The sequence below is a fragment of the Panthera pardus genome, unplaced genomic scaffold (assembly GCF_024362965.1).
Source record: "Panthera pardus isolate Hobbes unplaced genomic scaffold, ASM2436296v1 HiC_scaffold_13, whole genome shotgun sequence".
Taxonomy (NCBI): Eukaryota; Metazoa; Chordata; class Mammalia; order Carnivora; family Felidae; genus Panthera; species Panthera pardus.
The window spans coordinates 203,638,508-203,666,212 of NW_026526688.1; the positions used below are offsets into that span (position 1 = coordinate 203,638,508).

The window sequence follows — 27,705 nt, forward strand, 5'->3', positions numbered from 1 at the left end:
CCCCTCTCCCGACGTCATCTCCCGCGGCCTTCCAGAGAGCCGGCCGCGGACGCCGCCATGCTATGTTACGGCGGCTGGCGGGCCTTCCTCGGCGTCGCTGCGAAGCGTCTCGCCGAGGCCCCGCCCCCCCGGAAACGTCACCGCGGCTCGTCCGGGCGGGCGCCGCCATGTTGGGGGTCCTCGCCGCGGGCGCGTAGGTGTCTTCATAAGATGCCGGCTCGGCGGCGTCCGGCTTTCTCCCCCCCAAGATGGCGTCCATGCGGGAGAGCGACACGGGCCTGTGGCTGCACAACAAACTGGGGGCCACGGACGAGCTGTGGGCGCCGCCCAGCATCGCGTCCCTGCTCACCGCCGCGGTCATCGACAACATCCGCCTCTGCTTCCATGGCCTCTCGTCGGCCGTGAAGCTCAAGCTGCTGCTCGGGACGCTGCACCTTCCGCGACGCACCGTGGACGAGGTGAGGCGGGCGGCGGTGGGGGCCCGGGCCGCCCCTTCCAGTGACCAGAGACCCCGGGTCCTGCTCCCTCCCCTCCGACCGTCCCTACGTACCCCCTCGCACCCCTGGCCCTGACCCTCACGGCCAACCGCCCCCTCACCCCCCCCGTCCCCGCGGACCCTCATTCCCGCCCGGGACCCTCCCCCTCACCCCCCCCTCCCCGCGGACCCCCAATCTCGCCCGGGACCCCCTTCCCACACCTCCCTCCCCGCGGACCCTCGTTTCCACCCCGGACCCTCCTCTTCACACCCCTTCCTGCGGACCCTCATTCCCGTCCCGGACCCCCTCCCCACACCTCCCCCCCCCCTCCGACTCTCATTCCTGCCCCGGTCCCTGGTCCCCGACCCTCATCCGCCCTCCCCGCGAACCCTCATTCTCGCCCCGGACCCTCCCCCTCACACCCCCCTCCCCGCAGACCCTCATTCCCGCTCCGGACCCTCCCCTTCACACCCCCTCCCCGCGAACCCTCATTCCCGCTCCGGGCCCCCTCCCCACGCCCTCTCCCCGCAGACCGTCATTCCCGCTCCGGACCCTCCCCCTCACACCCCTCTCCCGGAGGATCCTCTTTCCCTCCCGGGACCCTGGTCCCCGACCCTCACACCCCCTCCCCGCGGATCCTCACTCCTTCCTCCCAGGCCCCGCCCCCCCCCTCCGGCCCGTCCCCCGCCACAGGCCCCACCCTGCTCGCGCCGGTGTCCCGGGGTCGGGAGCGGCCGGTGCGCCCTGGCCGGGAGGGGAGGTTGGGGCGGGGGCCGCGGGGCCGGGGCACCTGTTGGCGGCAGGGCTGCGGCGGGCTCCCGCGCTGCGAGCGGCCTGGGGGGCGGCGAGCTGCCCGGAGGACGGGGGTTCCCGGAGCGGGGCGTCTGGGACGGGACGGAGGAGCTGCGGCCCTGGTGGCCCCGCAGTCTCGGTCCCTTGCAGAACAGCCGCTCGTTTAGGGCCCCGAATCCTTGGAGTCTTGCCACACTCCCGTTTTCCGTCTTCCGGGTCAGTGGGCAGGGGCGTGTCTCTGTGCTTTCCTGGACGGTCCTTGGCGTCGCTTTTCGTGCACGCGACACTAGTTTTCCCGAATACCGAAGCCCCGCCGTGGTGCCGGCGGCCCGCAGCCGCGCTGCGGTGCTTGGTGGCTTGTGCGGGAGCTGTGCCGAAGCGCCCGCGGGGGGCCGGTCCGCGCCGCCCGGCCTCCCCGCCCGCGGCCCGCGTGCCTTTACCGCGGCGGGTGCCCGGCCGGTAGTGGGCGGGGCTCGGCTGGAACGGGCCGGGGGCTGCCGCTTCCCGCGTGGCGCGTGCGGCGTGGCGCGTCCGCTCTGCCGCCGGCCCTGGGCCATTTTCCTTGCGAGTGGCCTTCCCTTCCCGGGGCAGGCAGCTCTCCGTCCACCCCGACCTGGGGAGACCGTGGCCGGCGGCCAGCTTTGTGCGCTGGCGTCCTGCTGTTGCCCGCGTCGTGGTGTTTGCGGTAGGGTGTCCGTAAGCGTGTCTCTGTCCAGGGTACAGTTTCTGGGATTGGAACTCGGGGGCGGGGCGGGGGGGGGTTCGGCGCGATGCTGAGTTGTTTTTCCAAGTGGTTGTATCAAATTGGACTCCTCACCGGCGCCTGCCGGCCTGGAGGGTGTGGGAAGGTGTTTGGTGAGGCTTTCTTGTTTGCTTTTTCCCAAAGTACCTACTCCATTTTTTAGATTGAGGTCTAATTGACATACAGTTACATTAGTTATATTCGGCCGTGCAGCATAACGATGCAGTGTTTGTATGTATTGTGTGATCACGTGAATACATCGATCATATACGCAGATCGTTTCCTGTGATGAGGACGTTAAAAAAGTGTTTAATGTTTACTTTTCAGAGAGAGAGAGAGAGAGAGAGAGTACGAGTGTGTGTGTGTTGGGGAGAGAGACAGAGAGAGAGAGAGAGAAATGGAGACACAGAGTCCGAAGCAGGCACCAGGCTCGCAAACAGATCGTGACCTGAGCCGAAGTGGGAAGCTCAACCCACTGAGCCACCCAGGCTCCCCTAATGTTTATTTATTTTTGAGAGGGGGTGGGGGAGGGCAGAGAGCAAGGGAGACACAGAATCCCAAGCAGGCTCCAGGCTCTGAGCTGTGGGAGCAGAGCCCCTTCAGGGGCTGGAACTCAGGAGCCATGAGACCGTGACCTGAGCCGAAGTCCAGCGCTTTACTGACTGAGCCCCCCAGGAGCCCTGTGACGAGAACTTTTAAAGACTTACTCTCTTAAAGCTTTCAAATGTGCACTACAGTATTAAGTGTAGGCGCTTCATTCAGCGGCTTTAACTTGTGTTTGCCTTAATACTATTATGGTTGAGCTACTACTACTAATGTGGTTCATGTGTTTATTCACTGTGTGATTTTATTTGTTGTGAATATTCAAATCTTCTGTGTTTTCCTGTCTTTTTTAAATTGCTTTGTAGGTTGAAAATATCCATACATACGCACGTTGGGTAGCAGTCCTTTTTCAGTTATATATGTTACAGACGTTTTCCAGTTTCAGCTTGACTTGGCCCCTTTCCTGGAACCTTTGGACGTTCAGAAGCTCTTAGCTCTAAGTGTGTGCTTGTACCAGTCCCGCCTCCCTCAGGATTGGGACGGATTTGATCTGGTCTGGCATGTGCCTCCCTGTGGGGGGCCGGGGGGGGGGCGGGGCTCCTGCTGTGCGGTTTGAGCTGCACAGTCTGCCTTTCACTTGCCAGCCTTCAGTCCACCTGCAATTGACTGTGCTGTGAGGCTGGGAGTGCAATTTCACTTTCCAAATGGATGTCCAGTTAGTCCAGCACCACTTGCTGAAACAGCTGTCTCTCCCCGCTGATTTGCACTGTCACCGCGTCGGGTCGGTCCGGTCGGGTCGTTTCTGGGCTCTGCTCTGTTTCTTCAGGCTATTAGAATGCGTCATTGTGCTCATAGCCCACTGAGTCCTCTTACTGCCACTTGACACAGAGGCCTTGACAAGCAGCCCCTCCCGTTTTGCTCTTCAGGGGCATCTCGGGCTATTCTTGGTCGTTTCTACTTCCACGTGTGTTTGATCTTCCCTTCTGAGGTTACACATACCTCACGTTGGGGTTTTGACCGACATCGAAGACCGACTTGAACTCACGACGCACTCTGGGGTGAAACCGTCTTAATAATACTCAATCTGATAGATTGTGAATATGGACATATCTCTCTATTTAGATCTGCTTTGATATTTGTTATGAACTGTTAACGATTTTCTCCACAGAGGCCTGCCATCCTGTTAGATGTATTACTCGATATTTCACATTTTTCATGCTGTTGTAGGTGGTATCTGTTAAAATTTTATTTTTTTTTTAAATTTTTTTTTTTTTAAGTTTATTTATTTTTGAGACAGAGACAGAGCATGAACGGGGGAGGGGCAGAGAGAGAGGGAGACACAGAATCGGAAGCAGGCTCCAGGCTCTGAGCCATCAGCCCAGAGCCCGACGCGGGGCTCGAACCCACAAACTGTGAGATCGTGACCTGAGCCGAAGTCGGACGCTCAACCGACTGAGCCACCCAGGCGCCCCTAAAATTTTATTTTTTAGATGAGTTTGTGAATAGTATCTGTGCCAAAGGCTTACTAATTGCAATAATTTTTTCTGTAAACTATTTCTCTGTGTCTTTCCTATTCTCTTTCCAGTTATGTTTTTTCTTGCCTTACTGGGCTCACCAGGACTCTGTCTTGTTTCTCATCACACAGGAAGAACTTGGACTGTTTTGCCAGTAAAGACTATGTTTCCTATTATTTTGGATGGCTAGCTTTTGTCTGGTTAAGGAAATTCTTCTCTATTTCTAGATTTTGTTTTAAGTTATAATCATGAATGAGTTTTAAGAGTTCTATTTAGATATAATTTACAAAGCATACAATTCACTCATTTGAAATGTACAGTTCAGCAGCTTTCAGTATCTTCACATTTGTGTAACCATCGTTCTAGACAATTTTAGAACATTTTCATCAGCCTCCAAATAAAGCCTGTACCCATTAGCAGTCTCCCCCTCCAGCCCTACCCCCCTTCCCTAGCCTGAGGCACCCACTTACCTGCTTTCTGTGTCTAATGATTTGTCTATTCTGGACATTTCATATGAACGGAATCATACAATGTGTGGTCTTTGGGGACGGGCTACTTTCAAGGCTCATCCATGTTGTAGCACGTGTAAGTATTTCATTTCTTTTTTGCAACTGAATGATATCCACTGTATTGATAGAACACATTTTATTCATCAGTTGATGGCCATTTAGGTTGTTTATACTGTTTTACTATTATGAATAATACTGTGAAAGTTCATGGCAAATTTTTATGGGCATATGTTTTCAATGTGGACATTGGATGTCAATTCTCAGGTATATGCCTTGGAGAAGAATTGTTTGGATCATAACTATTTTGAGGAACTGCCAAACTATTTTCCATAGTAGCTTCAGCATTTTTACATTTTACACGAGTGATTTTTGAGTGTTCCAATTTCTTACATCCTTCCCAACTTTGTTGTTGTCAGTCTTTTTGGTATAGCCATCCTAATAGTGTGAACATGAATGGATTTTGAAATTTGTCAGATGGTTAAAATATCCCTTGGCATGTAACTCACCACATTTATAGAATAGTTTCAATTGTAAACCAGCTTTGCACCCCTGAGGTACAAACCTAATTTAGTCATTTATATATATGTTGCCCAGATATTTTGTGTAAGAATTTTGTATTTATGTTCCTGGGTGAAATTAACCTTTAATTTTACTTTTTGAAATTGTCCTTGTCATATTTTGGTACTGAAGTTATGCTATCCTTATAAAAGGAATTGTGGTGTAGCCTCTGTTTTCCTTTTCTTTGGAGTTTAATAATCTAATTATTTCTTCCTAAATGTTTGGTAGGACTTAGTAATAAAGCTATGTGGGGGAGCCTGGATTTCCTTTGTGGGGAGATTTTTGAGTATTGATTTTTTTTTCTTATTTATTATCTTTATTTTATTTTTAAAGTTTATTTATTTATTTTGAGAGAGAGTGCTGTGTGCATGTGTGTGAGTGGGAGAAGGGCAGAGAGAGGGAAAGAGAGAATCCCAAGCAGGCTCCACGATGTCAGCACAGAGTGGGATGCAGGGCTAGATCTCATGACCCTCGGATCATGGCCTGAGCTGAAATCAAGGGTTGGATGCTCAACTGACTGAGTCACCTAGGCACCCTGTTTTATATTCTTCTTAAGTAAAAGTTTGATGTTATTTTTTTTTTAAAGGATTGACCGTTTCTACTAAAACTTCAAATGTATTGGCATAAAGTAGTTAATATCCTCTTGTCTTTTTAATATCAGAAGCATGTATAGTGATGGTCCCTTTTTCATTTTTCTTTTTTTTTGATCTATCTCACCAGATATCTGTTAATTTTATAAAACTTCAAAGGACCAACTGTTGGCTTTGTTGATATTCTCTGTTATGTTATGTATTTGTTATCCGTTTAACTACTTTTTTTCATTTTCATTATCTTCTTCCTTGTATTTCCTTTTTTCTTTTGGTCTTTTACGAATCTCTTAAGATGGAAGCTGACCTCGTTTTCAATGCTTTTTCCCTAAGATACACGTATAAAGCCGCAAGGTTTTTTGTAATCACAGCTTTAGCTGCATCCTGCAAGTTTTGTTAAATAGCATTTTCGTTAAGTCGCAATACTTCCTCATTTCTGTGATTTCTTCACTGACACTGTGTAGTTTAGAATTGTTTCTTAGTTTCTGTACATTGGAGAGGGAGAGATTTTCGTTATGTTTTGTTAGTGATTTCTAGCTGTATTGAGTGCTCATCAGGATACAGTCTACATTATTTCAGTTTGAAATTTAAGATTGCTTAATGGCAAAATATGTAGTCAATTTTTGTAGACATTGCGATTGAACTTGAGAAGCAGATTTATTCACTAGTTTTGAGTTCCATTGCCCTGTATATGTTCATTAGGTCAGTTTGTTTATTGTATTGTATAGGTCTACTGTAGTCTTATTGATTTTTAAAAGAATTACTTCATTTATTAGTGAGAGGGGTATGTTGATCTCTGTTATGATTATAGATTTGTCCATTTCTCCTTACCGTTTTATCAGCTTTTGCTTTATATATTTTGAGGCTATGTTATTAGGTGCATGCAAGTTTAGAATTGTTTTAGTTGCCTGTTAAGCTGAACCATGGATCTTTATATAGAGCTTTCTGTATGTGGTAATGTTTTTTGTGCTTAAAGTCTTTTTTGGTCCAACTTTAATATAGATATATCAGCTTTCTTTCACTGATATATATCAATATATGTAGTTCTGGGACTTCATAATACCAAAACAATTTTTATTTATTTATTTGAGAGAGAGAGTATGCATGTGCACGCATCTGATTGGGAGAGGGGATGGGGAGAGAATCTCAAGCAGGCTCTACCCAACACGGAGCTCTATCTCATTAACTGTGAGATCATGACCTCAGTGGAAAATAAGTCCAGAGTCAGAGCTTTAACCAACTGAGCCACTCAGACCCAGGCACCCCCCACACCAGTGTATGTGTGTGTGTAAGGTAAGCTCTACGCCCAGTATGGGGCTTGAACTCAATGACCCCAAGATCAAGAGTCTCATGCTATACCAACTGAGCCAGCCACGTGCCCCTATATTACAAGAAATTACAATAAAGGAATTATTGGCTAGGTTGCAAAAGGATTAGGCCATTCTGGGTAGTTTACTTTTCTGAAAAGCATTTTTATTTTTTTGGTATAAAACTTTTTTATTTTTCCCATTTTTTAAAATGTTTATTTATTTTTGAGAGAGAGGGGGTGTTTGTGAGCAGGGAAGGGGCAGAGGGAGAGGGAGACAGGGTCCGAAGTGGCCTCTGTGTTGACGGCAGAGCGCCTGCTGTGGGGCTCGAACGCATGAATCATGAGATCGTGACCTGAGCCAGAGTTGGGTGCTTAACTGACTGAGCCACCCAGGCGCCCCTCTTTTTTTTTTTTTTTTTTTTGTTAGTATTTTAAGTAATCTGTACACCCAGCATGGGGCTTAAACTCACGACTCTAAGATCGAGAGTCTCATGCACTACCAACTGAGCCAGCCAGGTGCCCCAAGCAAATATGCTGAAACATCTTAATTCACTTAGCTATCTTAATTATCTTTAAGTTATTTAAGTATCTAATACATTTGAAATGTCATTCTAAAGATTAAGTTTTTCTATATAAGACTATAGATACAGGGGGACTAGATGATTGGGCTGGATGTGTCCACAGTGTGTTAGAGTTCTCCAGAGAAATAGAACCAACAGGGTGTGTGTGTGTGTGTGTGTGTGTGTGTGTGCGTGTGTGCGTGCGCGCGTGAGTGCACGCCCTATAAATACTCACATATGCCATATACGGGGGTGGTGGTGGAAGGAGTTGGCTCACGTGATTAAGGAATCAGAGAAGTCCCAAGATCTGCAGCAGCATGCGAGACACCAGGGAGAGCTGATAGGTAGTGCTAGTCAGAAAGCCAGCAAGCTGGAGACGCCAAAGACTGGAAAAGACCAGTGTCCCACTTTGGCCAAGCAGGAGTTCTGTCTTCAGTTGGTTGAATGAGGCCCACCCATATCAGGGAGGGCAATCTACTTTATCTAGTGTACCAATTCAAATGTTAATCTCATCCAGACACACCTAGAATTGACATTTGGCCGATGTCTCGGCACCCCCTGGCCCAGTCACGTTGACACATAAGTTTAACCATCACAACAGCATCTGCTACAACCTGTGTGTGTGTCATTGTGAAATCCTGAAACCAGTTTACTAGTTTTATGACGTATCTAGTCTTCTTAAAAGCTAAGTAAACAACAGTCTGTGGCTAATACCAGGGGGAGGAAAAGAGATTTGGATGATCCGGTATTTTAGTTTATTTAGTAAGGGGTACAGAAGTAGGTTAGGGCTCCTGCTCTTTAAGAAATTTTTATTCTGGCTAGGGGAGTCAGAATGATGCCTTGAAAATGGAGGCGAACGATCTCAGGATATTATGTACGTGAGGTGTTTTGCTGACTACAGAGTGTCATAAAATGTAAATAGTGACTTTGGGATGTTTGAGCTGTATTTGAAAAGGCATTCTAGGAAATAAATGCTACTGGATAACACCAGCGACCACTGTGGTCTAAGACACTGACGTTGGCGCCAGTGGAAGTCTTAGAAGAGCGGGACTGGGAGATTCTGTGTATTCTGTAGAGTTAGCCAAGTCCGGGGTGACCGTGGGAAGTCTTGGGGATTCCAGTGACCAGTGACCGGGAGGGCGAGAGATTTCTCAGCTGGAGGTCAAAATGACAAGGCCAGCTGCACAGGAAATGATACCCAGTTTCCCCCAAGGACACACACTGCTGCTGTGAAGTGCTGAGCCTTCCCTTGCGTGGCTGTCTTACTGAGAAACCGTTGACTAAAATTACAGACTCAGAAACTTGTTTGTCTGAACTCAGGAAGAAGGAAATGTCCCACTTGTACCTGCAGGATCTCAGATGCTTAGACACAGAGAAGCAGCGTCAGTTTCCAACCCAGGGGCGGAGCATCAGATGAGGAGGGTCTGAACGTGACTTCTACCTCTCTTACCTGTGTTGTTTCCAAGGACACTGGACCTGGGTCTGCATCACAGTTCTGACACAGACCTTTTTTACACACGGACTCACCACTTCATTGAAATTTCACCTAAACTTTGCTGTCCCCCTGGAACCTAGTACCTCTGTTGTTTTTCTGCGATGGTGCCCGTGAGCCTCTGGCCTGCAGCTGTGTCACCACGGTGAGCCAGCAGCCTGGCACCAGGCCGTAGGCTCGGCTGTGATGGTCCCAGACCGTTGGTACAGGACCGTGGTTCACTCGGCCGTCCTGCGAGTTTCCAGTGGCACGTTTTGGTGGGCTTTTCACATTACAGTTATCTTTAATCTGTCTGTTCTAGAAAATCTCAGCAGTTATTTCTTCAAATATTGCCTTCACCCCAGTTTCTCTCCCTTTCTCCCTGATTCTGCAGTTAGGTGCATATGGGACTTTCCTCTCTTTCCTGGGTAGCCCCTTCCATATTTTCTAGTGGCTTCCTTTCTTTGTTATGGTCTGGATAGTGCCTGACTTACCACCCCATCCCTTACTTCTGTCTGCTGTCAAACTTTTTACTGGCTTCCTTTTCCTTCCTACGAAGTCTGTTCTGTCGCACTTATTCTTTGACCCCTACATCCTGCTCCCACGTTCCCTGTAGGCAACAACCATTCTGTTCTGTTTAAAAGAGCGTCTTGCTTTTAGGTAGGGACTTTTCTTTCCTTTCAGGTGTAAGTGATCTAAGCTGCCTGTATTTAAGGTGTGCAATGTGACATGTACACACCTGTAACATTAGGACAGTGAAGGTACCGGCGGATCACAACCCACGTCTCCTCCTGGCCCTGTCCCGTGCAACTGCTTTCTGTCACTACAGATTAAGTTGCACATTATAGAACATTATACACATGGAATCGTACAGAGTGGGTTTTTTAGGTCTCGCTTCTTTCACTCAGCGTGTAATTTTGATATTCACCCATGTGTTACGTATGCTAACAGTTCATAACTTTTGTTTTTAAGCTTATTTCTTTAAGTGATGTCGACACCCATCCCGGGGCCGGAACTCACAACCCCGAGCTCTAGAGTCGCACGCTCCACTGACTGAGCCAGCCAGGCTCCCTGTAGTTCATAATTTTACTGCTGAGTAGGTTGCCTCGGTATGGGCATGCCCCATTTACGGCTATGTCCCTGCGTGCTCTGCTGTTCTCTGGAGGACGCGTGTAGGAGAGGGATGGCTGGGTCCTTTTTCTTTTTAACGTTCATTTGCTTTTGAGAGAGAGCCTGCACGTGCACATCAGTGAGGGAGGGGCAAGGAGAGAGGGGGACAGACGATCCGAAGCAGCCTCTACGATGACAGCGGGGAGCCCGACGTGGGGCTCAAACTCACGAACCATGAGCTCATGACCTGAGCCCAAGTCGGACACTTAACCGACTGAGCCACCCAGGCACACTGCTCTCCAAGGTGACGGTACCACTCACCTTCCCACCAGCGACATACAAGGGCTCCAGTTGTCTTCCACATTTGGTAGCGCCTTTCTAATTTTAGGCATTTTTTCAAAAAGATTTTATTTTTAAGTAATCTGTGTGCCCAACATGGGGCTCGAATTCACAACGCTGAGATCAATAGTCGCACAGTCCCCTGGCTGAGCCAGCCAGGTGTCCCTACGGTCAGGCGTCCTAATAGGTGTCAGTTTGTACTTCCATAATGATGGTGACATTGAGCATCTTTTCTATCAGTCTTACGTTGCAAGTCTTCCATATTTTAAAAAACCTTTTGAAGTTTATTTCTTTTTTTAAAATTTTTTTTTTTCAACGTTTTTTATTTATTTTTGGGACAGAGAGAGACAGAGCATGAACGGGGGAGGGTCAGAGAGAGAGGGAGACACAGAATCGGAAACAGGCTCCAGGCTCCGAGCCATCAGCCCAGAGCCTGACGCGGGGCTCGAACTCACGGACCGCGAGATCGTGACCTGGCTGAAGTCGGACGCTTAACCGACTGCGCCACCCAGGCGCCCCTTGAAGTTTATTTCTGAGAGAGAGAGAGAGAGAGAGAGAGAGAGAGAGAGAGAGACAGCCAGTGGGGGAAGGGCAGAGAGAGACGGAGAGGGAGAATCCCGAGCAGGCTTGGTGCTTGTCAGCACGGAGCCCAACCTGGGGCTTGAACTCATGAACTGTGAGGTCATGACCTGAGCCGAAATAAAAGAGACTCGGACTCGTAACTGACTGAGGCACCCAGGGGCCCCTTCACATATTTAAAAAAAAAATTTTTATTAATGTTTAATATTTTTGAAAGAGAGACAGCAAGCAGGAGAGGGACAGAGAACGAGTGAGACACAGAATCCAAAGCAGGCTCCAGGCTCCAGGCTCTGAGCTGTCAGCACGGAGCCTGACGCGGGGCTCAAGCTTACAGACCACAAGATCATGACTTGAGCTGAAGTCGGCCACTTAACTGACTGAGCCACCCAGGCACCCCCACTTACTACTTTTAATTGATGTAAAATTAGATTGTCTACGTACTTCAGCAATTGTTTTTATTCATTTAGTTTTTTAAATGTTCATTTTTGAGAGGGAGAATGCACGGGCACGCAAAGTGGGGGAGGGACCGAGACAAAGGGGGACAGAGAATCCCAAGCAGGCTCAGCACTGAGTGCAGAGCCCAGTGTGGGTCTTTGAAGTCATGAACTGTGAGAACATGACCTGAGCTAAAGTCGATGCTTAGCCAACTGAGCCATCCAGGTGCCCCACTTCAGTTCATTTTTTGTAGACAAAACATTATTTTTAATTATTTTCAGCCATGTTGCTGTTTATCTAATCCAAGGGTTGATAAACTGACCTGTGACCTGTCTGTATGGTCTGTGAGCTAAGAATGTTTGCACGTTATTGAAAAGTTTATTTAAGCCTGTCTCATATCTTCCTCCCTCCTCCCCTCCCCTCCCCTCCCCTCCCCTCCCCTTCCCTTCCCATGTGGCCCACAAGCCCTAAAATAGTCACTGTCCGGCCCCTCAGAGAAAAATGGGCTGACTCCTGCTCAACTGTGCCCCCGCAGTTGGTGTCCCTGTGCACGTCCCTCCAGCCCTGGGTGGCAGGCTGCAACCAGCTTGGTTGTAACAAGCAGTGCTGTAGCACAGGGCTTCTTACCCCTGGGTCACTGTGGAGCTGTCTTTGAAATCTGCGCCCAGGTGGGAGTGTTGGGTCACAATGTATCTGCTTAAGTGGTGACGTTGTAGTGTCCACACTCCCACCTGCAGCGCCTGAGGGTACCTGATTCCCCCTCACTCTTCTCACACCTGGTTTTGTCCACTTTTCTGGTTTTGTGGATCAGATGGTTGGAAATTGATAGTTTGTGTTCATTTGAGGCATCTGTCCCCTGTGTTCTTGCCTTGTCAGATTTCCTTTGTTTGTTGCCTATTAATAGCATCTGCCTTTGTTTCTGTTGGGGTTGCTGTCTTGTTGATTTGCAGGGACTCTGTATATTTTGGGTAGTAAACGCTGCTGGTTTTGAACATTACAGGTTGCATCTGCCATTTTGTTACCTGTTAACTTTTTCATTTGTCTTTCCCTGAACAGAAATCTTTCATTTTAATACACAGTAAGTTTTTGGTTTATGTTTTGTGCTTCTGAAGTTTTAAGAAGTCGTTAGATGTGCCTCTTTTGTTTCTTTTCACTTTGTAGTTCTTCCTTTCACAGGTAGGTCTTTAATGCGTCAGGAGTGCACCTTTGTACGTGCTGTTATATTGGAAGCCAGTCTCACTTTTCTCTGTTCTGAGTCCGAGATCTGTGTCCAACCATGCATTTAGATGCATGCATTTTTCTCATGGATTTGTGACGCTGTGTGTATATGAGAGAGAGAGTGTGTTGTGTGCATGCTTTAGGGCATGCGGCGTTGCCCTCTTGGCAAGAACTAGAAGGTCCTTACTCAAGCATCTGCCTCCCCCCAGAGACCCGAGGAAAGCTACCATGAGAACACGGTTGAAGATAGGATTCTTCTTTTTTTTCTTTTAATGTTTATTTATTTTTGAGAGAGAGAGAGAGAGCATGAGCAGGGGAGGGGAAGACAGGGAGGGAGACACAGAATCCAAAACAGGCTCCAGGCTCTGAGCTCTCAGTACAGAGCCCGACACTGAACTCGAACTCACGAACTGTGAGATCATGACCTGAGTGGAAGTCGGACACTTAACCGACTGAGCGACCCAGCCGCTCCTGAAGGTGGAATTCTTGCTGAAGATTTGGTTTAATCTAAAAATGGTTTCGGGGTGCCTGGGTGGCATAGTTGGTTAAGCATCTGACTTTGATTCAGGTCATGATCTCATAATTTGTGAATTTGAGCCCCGTGTCAGGCTGTCTGCTGTCAGCTCAGAGCCCTATTCGGCTCCTCTGTCGTGCTCTGTCTGCCCCTCCCCTGCCTGCACTCTCTCGAAAATAAACATTTAAAATATAAATGAATGAATGAATGAGGTTTGGTCTGCCGTAATGAAACACAACACAGCAGACATTCACTTTCTTTTTTTTTTTTAATTTTTTTAATGTTTATTCATTATTGAAAGACAGAGACAGAGCACAAGCAGGGGGTGGGGTGGAGCGGGGCGGGGGTGGGGGGGGTGGGGGGGTGGGGGGTGGACACAGAATCCGAAGCAGGCTCCAGGCACTGAGCTGTCAGCACAGAGCCCAATGCTGGGCTCGAATTCAGGAACCGCGAAATCATGACCTGAGCCAAAGCTGGATGCTCAATGGACTGAGCCCCCAGGAGCCCCAGACATTTACTTTCTTACAATTCTGGACTATAGGACATCGAGACCGAGGTGCTAGCTGATTCAGTGTCTTCTGAGGGCTGTCCTCCTGGCCTGCAGACGGCAGCCTTCAGGCTGTGTGCTCACACCGTAAGAGAGGTCTGGGATCCCTTTTGTAAAAGGCAGGCACCCCTTCCCTCAGGACCCCGTCCCCTCCCACTACCATCACATTGGGAATTAGGGCTTCAGCGTGTAGTTTGAGGGAACACACATTCAGTCCATAACAATAGTCTTTTTGTTTTTAACCTCCGTGCCTTTTTTTGTTAACATTTTTATAAACTACCGTCCATTTTGCCTTAGGGTTGTTGTATTAGTTTGCCAGGGCTGCTGTAACAAAGTAGCACAAACTAGATGGCTTAGAACAACAGAAACATAGTCTCACGGCTCTGGGTGGCCTCTCCTGACTTGGGATGGCCTCGGCTGTTTGGTTGCTCATAGGAGCATCGCTCCAGTCACAGAGCTGTTTTCTCCCTGTTTGTTTACCTTGTCTTTCTTCTGTGAGTATCTCGTGTGTGTCCAAGTTTCCCCTCTTCATAAGGACACCAGTCACAATGACTGCATTTTAACTTGACCACCTCTGCAAAGGCTCTGTTTCTGAATAGAGTCATATTCTGAGCCACTGGGCATTAGGACTCTGCCATATCTTTTTGGAGGAGTACAGTTCAACTTAAAACACTAGGTTTACAGGGCATCTGGGTGGCTTAGTTGGTCTAACATCTGACTCTTGATTTTGGCTGAGGTCATGGTCCCAGGGTCGTGGGATCGAGCCCTGCATCAGGTTCTGCACTGAGCGTGGAGCCTGCTTGAGATTCCACCCCCCCCCCCCCCACACAGCAGCTCTCACTTGTCCTCTTAAAGAAAACACCCAAAACAGGGGCGCCTCTGACTTCAGCTCTCGTCATGATCTCACGGTTCAAGGGTTCAAGCCCCACATTGGGCTCTGAGCTAACGGCTCAGCCTGGAGCCCGCTTCGGATTCTGTGTCTCCCTCTCTGCCCCTCCCCCATTTGTGCTCTGTCTCTGTCTCTCTCTCTCTCTCAAAAAAAATAAAATAAATTAAAAAACCAAAACCACTAGGTTTTTGTGAACACAGGTGGGTTCTCAGTTTATTTTGTGCTCATGTGTGAGCTGTTTTGAGAGCACGTCTTGTGTCTTGCTTGTTTCTGCAGCTCTAACACCGCACCTCACCTGGCTCTCGGGAGAGACTCTGTCTGTAGAACAACTAAGTCATTAGAGGGTCTGGTTAGCTGCACATCTCCTCTTGGGGAAGCTTGGGGAGGGGATCGCGCACGCGTCATTCCCTTCACTGCCTCGCAGAGTCTGCTTTATCTGGTGGGTCTCTTGGTGGGCGCAGAGCTGTTCCCGTCTTCTGCTGCCGGGAATGCTCTGCCTGAGTGTCCTGTTGCCTAGGTGTGCAAGAGAGCCGGAGGGCACGTTCTTCTCGCCCGGGTGTGCAAGAGAGCCGGAGGGCACGTTCTCGGAAGTGCTGACTGCCCTGAGAGCACATAGCATTTAAATTGTGACGCATGTTGCTAAGGTAAAAGCTTTGTAGACGTTATGCCCGCTTACGTTCTGGCATCAGCTGCTGTTCCTTTATTCGCGGAGGGGAGTTGTGGCACAGGCACGCCTGGGAATGTGCCCGTGCTTTTCCAGGGAGTGGTGACAGATTTGGGGTTTGGCCCGAGGTGGCTGAGTCCAGGCTGTTCTCCCAGAGGGGCCGCGGTGGTCACCTGCCCAGGTACCTGCCCCGCGCCGCCAAGCTCACGCGTGGGAAGCTTGTCTCCTTTCCGTTTGCATTTCTTTTACATGGAGTGAGGCTGAGTATCCTTTGCATTTTTAAGAGTTTTGAATCGTTTTCTGGTAAACCTTTTCTTACTGACTTGTAGGATCAAGTGTGTGTGTGTTTGATGCCTGTGATAGGAGTTGCAAGTACTTTTTCTCTAGCTTGTCGCTGCTCTTTTGATTATATTTATGGGGTTTGGACTTTTTTGGGTTTTTCCATGCCAACATAGTTGTGTAGTAAAATTGATATTCTTGCCTTTTGTGGTCCTTGGTTTAGAATCATATGTACAGACGTCTTTCTCACTTAGCAGTCACAAAAAAAGATTCCTGGGGTTTCTTCTAGTATTTTTACAGTCTTATTTTTCAAACTGAAATCGGACCCACTTGCAGCTTATTTGGAAATAAAGTGAGAGACAGGGAGCATTCTCCCTCGTGTGGCACATTCATAACGCATTTTCACATCTGCTAAGATTAACGCCCTCTCGTTACCTTCCTTTTAAATGTTTCTCTTATTTTTCTTTGTCGATTTTCTCAGAGGAATTTGGAATCAGATTGTCCGGTTGTGTGAAGAAAATCAGGAATTTGAGAGGGGCGGGTGACCCCACACTTAGCGGCCGAAGGAGAACAGCCTTCCCTGTGGCATCGCGTGCCCTCCCCTCGCCCGCCAGGTCCGCGCAGGGCTCCTGCCCTCACTGCTCCGTTACCTTCTGTTGAACTCATTTCTCTGCTTTATGTTTTTATTGGAGACAGCTGTAAACATCCATGGCACTGTAACCGGTCACCAGCATCACACGCTCTGGAGGAGTATTTGCCGAGCACTGGATTTTGCCTTTCTTCCTCTTCGCTTCGACTCTGGCTGTGACTGTGCCAGTGCCCGCAGAATTAAAGCTCCTTTTGACCCAAGTACATGCTTCCTGACCCAGCTGTTGTCAGAGCTGCATCCTGGTGATGGGGACTGTCCCAGGCCGGCCTGGGCCGCCTCCTGGAGACACCACTCAGCTGTGCCTCTTGGGTGCTCAGGCGTGTGACGTCACCCAGGCAGGGGCCCGGGCCCGGGGGTGATGCCGGATTTGGAGACATCCTGCAGGCTTTGGCTAAGTTTCCCTCGGTTACCCTCCCGGCACGTCCCCCACAGATTTTTCTGCCTCGCATAATTTCTCAGATTGAGATATTCATACAGGACTCGTTCTTTGCACGTGCAGTTTGGTGGTCTGGGTACGTTCACAGTGTTGTGCAGACATCACCACTCTCTAATCCAGAGCAGTTCGTCACCCCAGCAGGGTGTCCTGTCCTCATTAGCAGTCACTTCTGTTCCTGTCGGGCCCCTGTCACATCTCTACAGTGCACCTGGAACTGGTCCACTGTGTGGTCTTCTAGGACCGGCTTCTTTGACTCAGCGTCACGTACTGAAGTTCAGGTTGCATCTGTGCTGTGGGTACACCCCGGTCGAGTCACCCCTTCACTGCTGAGCTCTTAGGAAGAAAGCCGTTGGCATGCAGGTCTCTGGGTGGACGTGCGTTTTCGTTCTCTTGTGTTTGTGCAGGGAGTGGAGCCACGGGTCGCACGGTCAACTCCGTGCGCGTCTCACTGAGGGACAGCCAGGCTGGCTCCCCGCGCGGCATCATTTTGCATTGCCGGCAGCGGTGTCCAGAGGGTTCCGGTCTCTCTGCCCCTTTGCCCACGTCGCCCACCTGTTTGATTCTGCCCTCGCCCGGCTCGTGAGGCAGCGCCCGCCGGTGTGGGCCACGTCATGTTTGCAGCCTCTCGTCTGCGTGGTCGTTTGCGAGTATGGACATTCGGGAGTTTCCTCAGATGCAGTCTGTGTGTGTTTCTTGTTCTTCATGCTTCGGAGCCGTTGCCCAGGGTGGAACCTGCGATCTTCCTGAGCCACTTAGAATGCTGGGCGCTCAGTACGTGTCATTTTCTTAGGCACAATTTTAGTTGGCCTGGGACGTGTTTTTATGCTCTTCTTGTTGTAGCAAGGGACGCATAAAGTTGTTTTAATTTGAGGGGCACCTGGGTGGCTCAGTCGGTTAAGCATCCAACTCTTGATTTCGGCTCAGGTCACAATATCATGTTTCGTGAGTCTGAGCCCCACGTTAGGCTCTGTGCTGTCAGTGCTGAGCCTGCTTGGGATTTCTCTCCTCCCTCTCTCTCTCAAAATAAATAAATAAACATCTTTTAAAAATTGTTTTAAGTTTTTTGGGGCGCCTTGGTGGCTCAGTTGGTTAAGCATCCAACTCTTGATTTTGGCTCAGGTCATGATCTCACAGTTCATGAGTTCGAGCCCCACATCAGGCTCCATGCTGATGATGCAGAACCTGCTTGGGATTCTCTCTCTCCCCCTGTCTTTCTGCCCCTCCCCTGCTCGCTCGCACTCTCTCTCTCTCTCTCTCTCTCAAATAAACTTTTAAAAAAATTTTTAAATTGTTGAATTTTTCACTTGTGCTTTTTTGTTTTTAACGCAGAACAGAGCTTATATTATACCTCGATGAAAGTAAAGGGGAAGGCAGTGGATGGCGGCACTCTTCTGTAACAGCAAAAAGCCCCCCCTACCACAAATGTTTACAAATAAATGTTTGCTGCTTTTTTTCTTTTCGAATATTCATTTAAATTCTAGTTAGTGAACATATAGTTACAATGTTGGTTTCAGGGTTTATCATTTTTACCATCAAAGAACATATTTCTGCATATTTCAAGATATGGCCTTTTAGAACTGGTCAGCTGGCACCTGACCCTGTGTGTGGCTGGCAGGGGGAGGGGGGCCCACCCTGAAGCTTTGACCTCACACGTGGGTTCTCCTCCAGTGGGTGGGAATGGGAGGGGGGCAGGGAGCTGTGGTGCAGGTGAGAAGGGCAGTTGCTGCCCCTGCGGGGCCAGGAGTGAGGAATCACATGTCTGAGGGATGGAAAGACCAGTGACCAGGTGGGGTGAGTGTAGGGCTAGTGTGGTCTTGCAGCGGCTCAAGGGTCCTGCCTTCTCCCCTTCCCCGGCCCTCTGTCTCCTGCATCCGTGCTCCCCCGTCAGGACTGTGAGCTCGCCTCTCCTTCCTGAAGGTGCCCCATCAGCAGGTTTCCTAAATGGGGGTGTGGGCCTGGCAAAGGCAGGGGCTTGTGTATGGACAGCCCTCCCTCCTGCTGCTATCCTGGCACACGGTCACCGGGTGCCGCTAGGAGCCATCTAGGAGGCTGTGGGGAGAGGCTGCTGCGGGAGGGGGAGTGGGCAACAGGCGAAGGTGGGGGCGCTCAGTGTGAGTGGGCATCGCGACCTGGCAGAGGCCGTGGTGGCCCAGGGGAGCGGGATGGCCCTGGGGTGGGGGGAGCACAGAGGAAGGGGAGCCCAGGTTCCCGTGAGGAGGGGGCCCGGCATGGAGGCGGTTGCTGTGGAGGCTGGACGCTTCCCCACAGAGCTTCAGTGGGGTGTGAAGGGGGCTGCTGTCTGTGTTTGGGAACAAAGGTGTGCAGACACCTGCACCTGCGGGGGCTGCTGTCCCCAGCTGGTTGCCAAGGCCTGTCAGCAGTGGGCGGGGCTTCCGGGAGGGGTGGCCGTGCAGCCCCCAGGCTCAGGACACTGTCTCTCCTTTCTCTGCAGATGAAGGGCGCCCTGGCGGAGATTATCCAGCTGGCTACCCTGGACTCGGACCCCTGGGTTCTCATGGTAGCTGACATCCTGAAGTCCTTTCCCGACACCGGCTCGCTTAACCTTGACCTTGAGGAACAGAATCCCAACGTTCAAGATATTCTAGGAGAACTTAGAGAAAAGGGTATTTGTGTGTGTGTTTTTTATGTGGGGAGGAGGGAAATGTGAACTTGACATCTACAGTGTTGCGTTGTTTGCGGGGCAGTTGCTGTGGTTCCGGAAATGTTATCTGTGTGCATTTTCCACCCCCACCCCCACCCCCCGCCAGAGCTGCTGCCCAGCTTCTGGCCAGTCTCAGAATACCAAGCGTGTCAACAGCCCACAAGCCGCTCCTCACTGCTCAGCTCCTTGAGGCCATGGGCTCTGCCCATTCAGGTTGCGTCTCTAGAGCGTAGAACATTCCCTGGCACAGAGGAGATGCGCAGAACTGTGTGTTTAAAGTATCACCAGTTGAGTTATTTTGAGCTTGAACTGAAAATTATTTAGAAAATTCTCGTAAATGATCAGAGAAGACCTAGAAAGATGAGGAGGGCTGTTCCTCCCAGATCTCTCTGTGTCTGGAGACAGGTGCTGGTGCCCCTTAAAGATGGAGCCTGTGCTGCCACAGGGCCAGTAGCCTGGCCATTCCCCCCACACAACACAGAGTCTTTGGGAGCCCTGGGAAGCAAACCCGGGACGTCTTTGTCCTGGTGGTTATCTTGACCAGGGTCCAGGTGAGGTCTACCTCTGAGGTGGGGAAGGGCCTGCTTTGTCTTCGGCTGCAGGGGGCTTCTTGGCCCCTGGAGGGGGGTGGGGCCTGGTCCTATTGGGGGGGGGCAGGAAAAATAGGGGTGCATTTGAGCTCCTTCCTCAAGGGTTTTCCCTGAGTTCTGACTCTTGGGGGGACAGAGAAGCCACCCGAGTGCTGCTTCTGAGAGCCAGGATCCAGCAGAAGCCAGAAGAGACCACTGACAGGGGCCCGTGGAGGCTGCAGAGAGAAGCCTATGGTGACCACAGACTCACCTTACCTATTGCTCGGGGTGTGTCTGGGCATTTCCGAAGCCTGGGAATGCCGGAGACACTCTCCGAAAATTGTTGTATTGATGTACACCGGTGGGGCCCCGTCCTGGTGGGTGGCCACCCACTTGACCACCAGCCACGTGGGTGGCCTTGACTGGCGGGCGACCGGTGGAGTGGAGACGCTGGGGAGCCCGTCTTTGACGGATCAAAGCGGAAGACCCGCAGCTGTAAATAGGAAACTGCACTTTGGGTTGTGTTTTCACGTCAGTGGTGGCGACGGTGGCCTGGGTGAGGGAGCTCCTAACGAGTTGTGTCGGTTCTTGAATGAGCAGTGAATGAGTGTGAAGCGTCGGCCATGCTGCCACTGGAGTGCCAGTACCTGAATAAAAACGCCCTGACGACCCTCGCCGGACCCCTCACTCCCCCAGTGAAACATTTTCAATTAAAGAGGAAGCCGAAGAGTGCCACGCTGAGGGCAGAGCTCCTGCAGAAATGTGAGTGTCCGCTATCTAGGCGCCGGGCTGGTGGGGACCCGGTCCTCTCGGGGCCGCCCTGCCGAGCTCACGGCCGTGCTTCGGCCTCGGTCTGTGCTTTCACCTTCAGAGTTCTTTGATTTATGGCTCCGAACCTGTCTTTTTGAGACCGAGGTCTGCAAAAGTTTTTTAGAAATATTTACTGCTACGCTAAACTGTGTCTTCTAAAATCTGCTCTAGAAACTTCAGAATTTTCGGGTTAAAGTGTAATCTTGTTACAGAAAGTGAAATCTGCAAACAGCGATGTGGGCAGTGATAGGTGGCCTGGCAAAAGCTCCTGAAAGGCTGGCCCCTCCTGTAACTGCCTTTTTCTGGAGTTGCAGATGGCATGCATTTCACTGTAAAGATGTTTGAGCATTTTATTTAACGTTTTCTCAGATAGTAGCATGCGAAATGGGTGTGGAAGTTATTTGCTAGAAAAAAGGCAAGGAAGTTGATTCTTTTCAACCAAATTGCAAAACATATCCCGATAAACTTTTATTTTGAACGGCTACAGAATTGGTATCGATGACATGCGTAAATGCCCTGGTTGCAAAGCATCTGGGTAAAACACACCAGCCGTTGTGACTCTTAGTTCAGAATAGACAGTGTCTTGGGTCTGGTGCTGTGCTGTGGCTGCATGGGGCTGGTGGCCCCGCTGTCCCCTGTGGCAGAGCCTAGTGCTGGGGACCAGGCTTCCGGCCCCGCCTCGCTGCTCCCTTCCCCTTCCCCAGCACCCACTGAGCCATCTCAGGAAAATCTCGTTCCCTCCTCATACTTCTGCGTCTGCGAGGAGAAACGCCACACACACTTTGCCTGATGACCACGGTCATCAGTGTCCAGTGAGGACACTCCCATCGGGGCTGCCCGATTTGAGACCTCACACAGGGTGCCTGGGAGGCCTCCCTCCAGCCCCCCTGCCGGGCCCCTCTGGAGTACGGTTCTGCCCCTTCCGGGCAGCCCCACGGCTCTCCTTACTTGAAAGTAGGTCTTCTAAGCAAAAAACCATACCATTTGCAGTCACATTGGGCTTCGGGGAACGTATGAATGTGTCTTTAGGAAGAGAGACCCGTGTGTGTGTGTGTGTGAGAGAATACTTACAGCACCTACTTCCTAGCGAGTCATTTCGTGAGCGCCACACACATGTACCGCGGGACACGCTGCTGACACGTGCAACCCTCTTACAGCCACTGAGACGGCCCAGCAGCTGAAGCGGAGCGCGGGCGTGCCCTTCCATGCCAAGGGCCGGGGACTGCTCCGGAAGATGGACACCACAAGTAAGGCCTTGCCCGCTGCGCTGCGCCCTGGCAGCCCGGGCACGGAGCCGCAGGACTCCTTCCTGCTTCTGGGCTTGCCTCTGGGTCGGAGATTGGGGTTTGACTTCAAAGACGGTTTTTCCTGGTTAGCCACACCATTTAAATGTTGGGCCCCAAAGGTGCCTTAAGAGGTGTTGGGAAAGGAACGCTGGAATGAGGAGAGCTCAGGGTTAATGCAGGTTTTCCACCTACGGAAAGACCTGGAAGGATATACGGGGACATGCCAAGAGGAGCAAGACCAGAATTTGAGCAGGATGCGGGTGGGGGGGGGAGGGAGAGGGCGCCCCCTGCACACGGTGAGTGCCGCCCCACCGCAGAGCTTCGGGACTGACGGGACTGACGGTGGACTGCGAAATGCCCCGGTGGCTGGTGCTCCTGGGCCGTACCTTCTTCCTTCCCTCAGGGCTGGAAACAGCCCTGCGCGCACATCACCGGAGCAGATAGGAGGAGCAGAGAACAGGTGGCCTGGAGCGTGCCTCCAGAAGGCACCGGACAAACCAACCCAAGGGCAAGAGGCAGGGCCCAGGGTGACCAGGCAGCAGGGGAGGGGTGTCACCTGAAAACAGAGGGCACCCTGTTGGAGCCGACAGGGAAGCCTTGCGGGGTCCCTTCTAGAGGCCCGCCCACCCCGCTCACCGGAGAAAGCTCTCAGGTTCTCCACACCCCAGCAACGCGTCCTGAGGGCAGTGCTGGCCAGAGGCTGCGTGTGCCCTGGGCCTGGCTCACGGGGGGAGACCTGAGCAGGAGCAGGCCTGCGGGCTGAGCATGGAGATGGGGTCCCGGGGGCGAGAGTGGGGAGGTGCTAGATGCCCAGCGGTGGGGGGGCAGGCCCTGCTTGAAAGGGAAGGTCGCTGTGTGTCAGGTGACTTCTTTTTGACACACTTAGGACCAACTTGAGGAAGGGAGGGAGGGAAGGAGGAAGGAAGGAAGGAAGAGAGGGAGGGAGGGAGGGAGGGTGATTCTGGCTGCAGTGTGTGGGTATCTAGCCTTTCATGGTCAGTTTGCTGGGAGGTACAAGAAGGGAGCGTGGGTAGAAGTCGCGTCCGTGCCATCGGAAGCTCGCTGTGTTAGGATGGATGGCTGCAGACACGGTGTCTGTTTTTGTTCACGTTTTGGCAACAATATCCTAGATTGGCTGTGATGTCATTGCTTCCTATGGCCTTGCCCTCAGACTCGACACCTGAGCTCTTGGCCACCAGGAGAGGGTCGCCCAGGGTCGCAGGTGTGCTGGTGATGTCGCCTCCACCCACCCTCGCAGAGACACGGCGGTCCGTGGGAATTGGGGTTGCACCCGCTGGGCTCACGCATGGTGTCACGGGGCCGGTGAAGCGGGCGGTGTGCTGGCAGGGTGGCCTCGCTCCTCAGAGGGAACCATGAGAGTGGCGGGAGACGGGCCAGTCCCTGAGGTCCCCACCTCTTTGCAGCCCCACTCAAAGGCATCCCGAAGCAGGCGCCCTTCAGAAGCCCCACCACCCCCAGTGTCTTCAGCCCCGCCGGGAACCGGACCCCCATCCCGCCTTCGAGGACCCCCCTGCGGAAGGAGAGGGGAGTGAAGGTAGGCACTTCCCCTCTGGTATCCGCGGCCTCACGAGACCGGCCTCGGTGTCCCTCACACCGCGGGTAAGGGCCGGCTTCTGTCTGTTTCGACAGCTGCTCGACATTTCTGAGCTGGACATGGTGGGAGCCGGCCGAGAGGCAAAGAGGAGGAGGAAGACGCTGGGTGTGTACACGGGGCTCCCTACAGGGTCTGGGCTGCCCTCCGCCCGGGCGCTCGGTCGGGGAGCCGGGGGTCAGGCATCGGGGTGGGTCTGGGCTGCAGTCCATCTGGGGGCTGCGCTTCCTGGCCGGTCCCTCTCCCGGTGACTCGTCCCGCCGGTGGCTTTTATCTTGACGCTAGGTCCTCAACTTGGGGCGCGGTGATCACACGGGGCAGGACTTCTGGAAAATGAGCTCACTTTGTTCTTTGCCTGGAGACCGTGTTTGAAGCACACGTTCAGTGTGGCGGTTCGGGATTGCACCCCGGGGGCCCGCTGGGCCTGCTCGTGGGGTGCGCGCAGTCGGGGCCACTGGCGAGGACTCTGTTTTGTCAGCAGATGCGGAAGTGGTGGAAAAGCCAGCCAAGGAGGAGACCGTCGTGGAGAACGCCACCCCAGATTACGCGGCCGGCCTGGTGTCCACACAGGTGGGGCCTGGGCGCTGCAGGGGCGCCTTCCACAACCGCCCATCTCCCTCCACCCCCCCCCCCCCCAGCTCCTCACGCGGCCGACACGTGGTTAGCCACACAGTGTGCCCTGTAGGGAGCGTGTGTGTGTGTGTGGATACGGGTGCGAGAGGCGTTGCACTAGGGCTGTGTGTGCGTGTCCCACATGTGCTCTCCGGGGGGCTCTATGGTGAGTCTCCTCACCTCTAGGCCTTGGTTTCCCCTCTCTAGTGGGGACCTGTCTTTGGGGCCTCAGTCCCACCCACAGTGGAGGGGGTCAGCGGGTAAGCATAGTCTGCTTCTCGGATTCTCGTCCACGCAGACCATCCCCACGCAGCTCGTGGGGATGGGGCCATGGGCCAGGGCTGGAGAAAGGCCTTGTGAGCATGGCTTGTTTCCGGCCCAGTTTCCTTCTGTTGTGGAGTGGTGTTTTCTCTCCTCCTGGCTGGCTGGTTTGGGAAGCCCCCCCCCTCCCCCACCCCCCACTGAGGCAGGTCCAGATAGGGGCTGAGGAGAGCAGTGCCCGCTGTCCTGCCCCAGGGTTGGGAGTGCCTCCCGTGGGGGTGGAGGATTGAGTCTGAGGCTCACAGGGGAGCCGGCACAGGCCGGCGTCCAGGAGAAGCACTGAGCCCTGGGTCTCTTCTGGGAGGGATTGTAATAAAATCTGTTCCAGAAACTCGGATCCTTGAACAACGAGCCTGCGCTGCCCTCCACGAGCTACCTGCCTGCCACCCCCAGCGTGGTCCCGGCCTCGTCCTACATCCCCAGCTCCGAGACCCCACCAGGTGAGCGGGCAGGTGTCCGGCTCAGCCTTCTCCAGACCCCTCCCCAGCACCCACCCGGGACTGCCGCCCGCTGGGGAGGGAGCAGATCCTCCCTTGCTCACATGGCGCTTCCCTGGGCGGCAGGACATCTGTGCTGGTGCAAACCCCAAGTTTTCACCTGCTCTGTCCTTTCTGGAGGCCCCTTCGTAGGGCCCAGTGGGGAGTGGGGGAGCTGGAGGAGGGGGAGGGGGTTGCCCAGCTGACGTCGAGATAGGGTCCAGGGATCCCCTCACAGTCCCAGAATTTCTGACAAAAAGGTAGACCCAGGGTAATGGACTTGACTCTGGGGCTCTGGCGTCACCGGGCTTAGCTTTGCCCTCCGGGAGCGGAAGTGGCCAGAGAGGGCCATGGGGGCCAGCAGCCCTGTTGGGCTGGAGGAGGCTGCCTTCCTGTGTTACCGGGGCCGTGGGGGGGGGGGGGGGTGTCGGTAGGGAGGGGTGCGGGGAGGGGGCTGGGCCAGGCCTGGACATCTCCTCTGCCGTCTGGAAGAGCCTGAGACTCCCTGCTCCTGCGGGGCCCGGAGGTGCTGCCGGTGGTTCAGGCTTAGGCCCCAGCTTCGGCCAGACGGCCTCCCACTGGGGACTCAGAGGCAGGACGGGGTCTAGCAGTCAGGGCCTGGGAGGTGGAGCAGGACCTGTCCCCTTGTTCTAGGGGCAGTGGAGCCCAGGAGAGCTCAAGGGCGGGGGGGGAGGGTGGGTCCCCCGTGGGTCCCCGCCCCCTCACCAGACCGCATTCTACTTACAGCACCGTCTTCTCGGGAGGCTGGCCTGCAGGCCAGCCGGCCGCCTGAGGAGCCCAGTGCCCCAAGCCCTGCGCTGCCAGCACAGTTCAAGCAGAGGGCACCCATGTACAACAGCGGCCCGAGCCCTGCCGCATCCACACCCTCAACGCCCACCTCTCCCCTGACGCCCACCACACCCCCGGCCGTCACCCCGGCCGCCCAGACGCCTCCGGTGGCCATGGTGGCCCCACAGACCCAGCCCCCTGCCCAGCAGCAGCCCAAGAAGAACCTGTCCCTCACGGTAGGTGTGCCCTGGGCGGGCTGAGGCCTTGCCCGCCCACAGCTGCAGTGGGGGCGCCCGCAGTGCCCGGATACCCACACCCCTGTCCACGCTTGCAGAGAGAGCAGATGTTTGCCGCGCAGGAGATGTTCAAGACGGCCAACAAAGTCACACGGCCGGAGAAGGCCCTCATCCTGGGCTTCATGGCCGGCTCCCGAGGTAGGTGTGTGTGGCTGGCCCCGGGGGGGGGGGGGGGGGGACGGCGGGATGGGGGCGGGCAGGGGGACAAGGGCCCCGGGAGGGGCGGGGGGACGGGCTCCTCAGTCCCCGGTGCCCCGCCCAGCAGCCCCTGCCCTCCGCAGAGAACCCGTGCCAGGAGCAGGGCGACGTGATCCAGATCAAGCTCAGCGAGCACACGGAGGACCTGCCCAAGTCGGACGGCCAGGGCAGCACCACCATGCTGGTGGACACCGTGTTCGAGATGAACTATGCCACAGGCCAGTGGACGCGCTTCAAGAAGTACAAGCCCATGGCCAACGTGTCCTAGGGGCCGCCCGCCGCCCATGCTGGCCTTCGCCGTGGGGCTTGGCGGGACGGCCGCTCCCCGGGCTCCACCGGGCCCCAGCCCGCTAAAGCTTTAGGTTCATTTCTCGGGGGTGTTCTGGACTTGTTTTTTAAATTTTAATATGGGTTACCTTTTGTGTGATTTCAGATACTTTTTTGGATTCAATATTACATTTTTGAATGTTCAAGTTAACCAGAAAAGTTATAACTTCCTAATTTTAGCGACAGCTCTGCTTATTAGACTTTTATCTTTTTTATTTTTTCTTAAATTCCACTGACCACGAAGGAGGGCTTTTCCTTGCTAGTGCGACGCTCTCCCCGCCCCACGAGGTTGAGGGGACCAAAGGGATGCCTGGCGCGGTGGACAGGGTGAGGTAGGGCTGCCGAGTACCCCAGGGCGGGAGATGCGGGCCGCGCTCACCGCCCGCAGCTTTTGTATTTGTCTTTTGTACGGTTGTGAGCGTTGAGACCGGTCTTCTGGTACCTGTTTTCATTGTAAAACCATCTGAGTAATTAAAGTCTAGCTTTTCTAAAGAAAGCCCCGCGGCGGTGTTTCGGGCCGGCCCGTCCTCTCCTCTCTGCTCCAGGGCCGCAGCCCCCATTGGGGTGGGTGGCGGCGGGCTGGCAGGATGGCCACTCCCCGACTAGGGGGAGCCAGGGTCAAAGGCTGTCCTCAGGGAAGACGGAGGACCCGGGGCGGGGCTGAGCGTCCGCTCAGAAGAGTCGGCAGCTCCTGACCATTTCACCCTCGATGGGGATTTGCTCATCAGAGTGTTTAAAAAGGGGGGAGGGGCATTTTTCCGAAAGGAGAGCTACACTTACTGTTTGTGGTGTTTGCTATCCCTCCGAGGCCACGGTCAGCTTCTACCAGGGCAAGTGAGCGGTGGAGCGACAGCCTGAGGACAGAGCCCTCCCCGAGGGAGGGCAGGCGGGGCTGTGCCAGCAGCCTCGGAACGACCACGCAAAGTAAGCGGAAAAGTGGGAAAAAGCCCAGAACTTCAAAACGCAATCCCATATAAAATAAGTTTAAGAAAAAAAGCCTTTAAAAAGTTTTTAATACAAAAATACT

The 27,705-nt window shown here is 53.0% G+C and overlaps 1 protein-coding gene across 1 annotated transcript; it reads left to right on the forward strand.

Annotated features, from left to right (window-relative positions):
• The first annotated feature begins 133 nt into the window (after positions 1-133).
• On the forward strand, positions 134-27,174 carry NELFA (negative elongation factor complex member A). Its single transcript, XM_019453890.2, has 11 exons — positions 134-458; positions 19,173-19,344; positions 20,552-20,713; positions 21,919-22,008; positions 23,472-23,602; positions 23,698-23,767; positions 24,141-24,229; positions 24,921-25,032; positions 25,816-26,093; positions 26,192-26,291; positions 26,435-27,174. Exons 1-11 carry the CDS (start codon positions 249-251, stop codon positions 26,617-26,619), a joined length of 1,599 nt encoding a protein of 532 aa, XP_019309435.1. The 5' UTR covers positions 134-248; the 3' UTR covers positions 26,620-27,174.
• Positions 27,175-27,705: the final 531 nt, after the last annotated feature.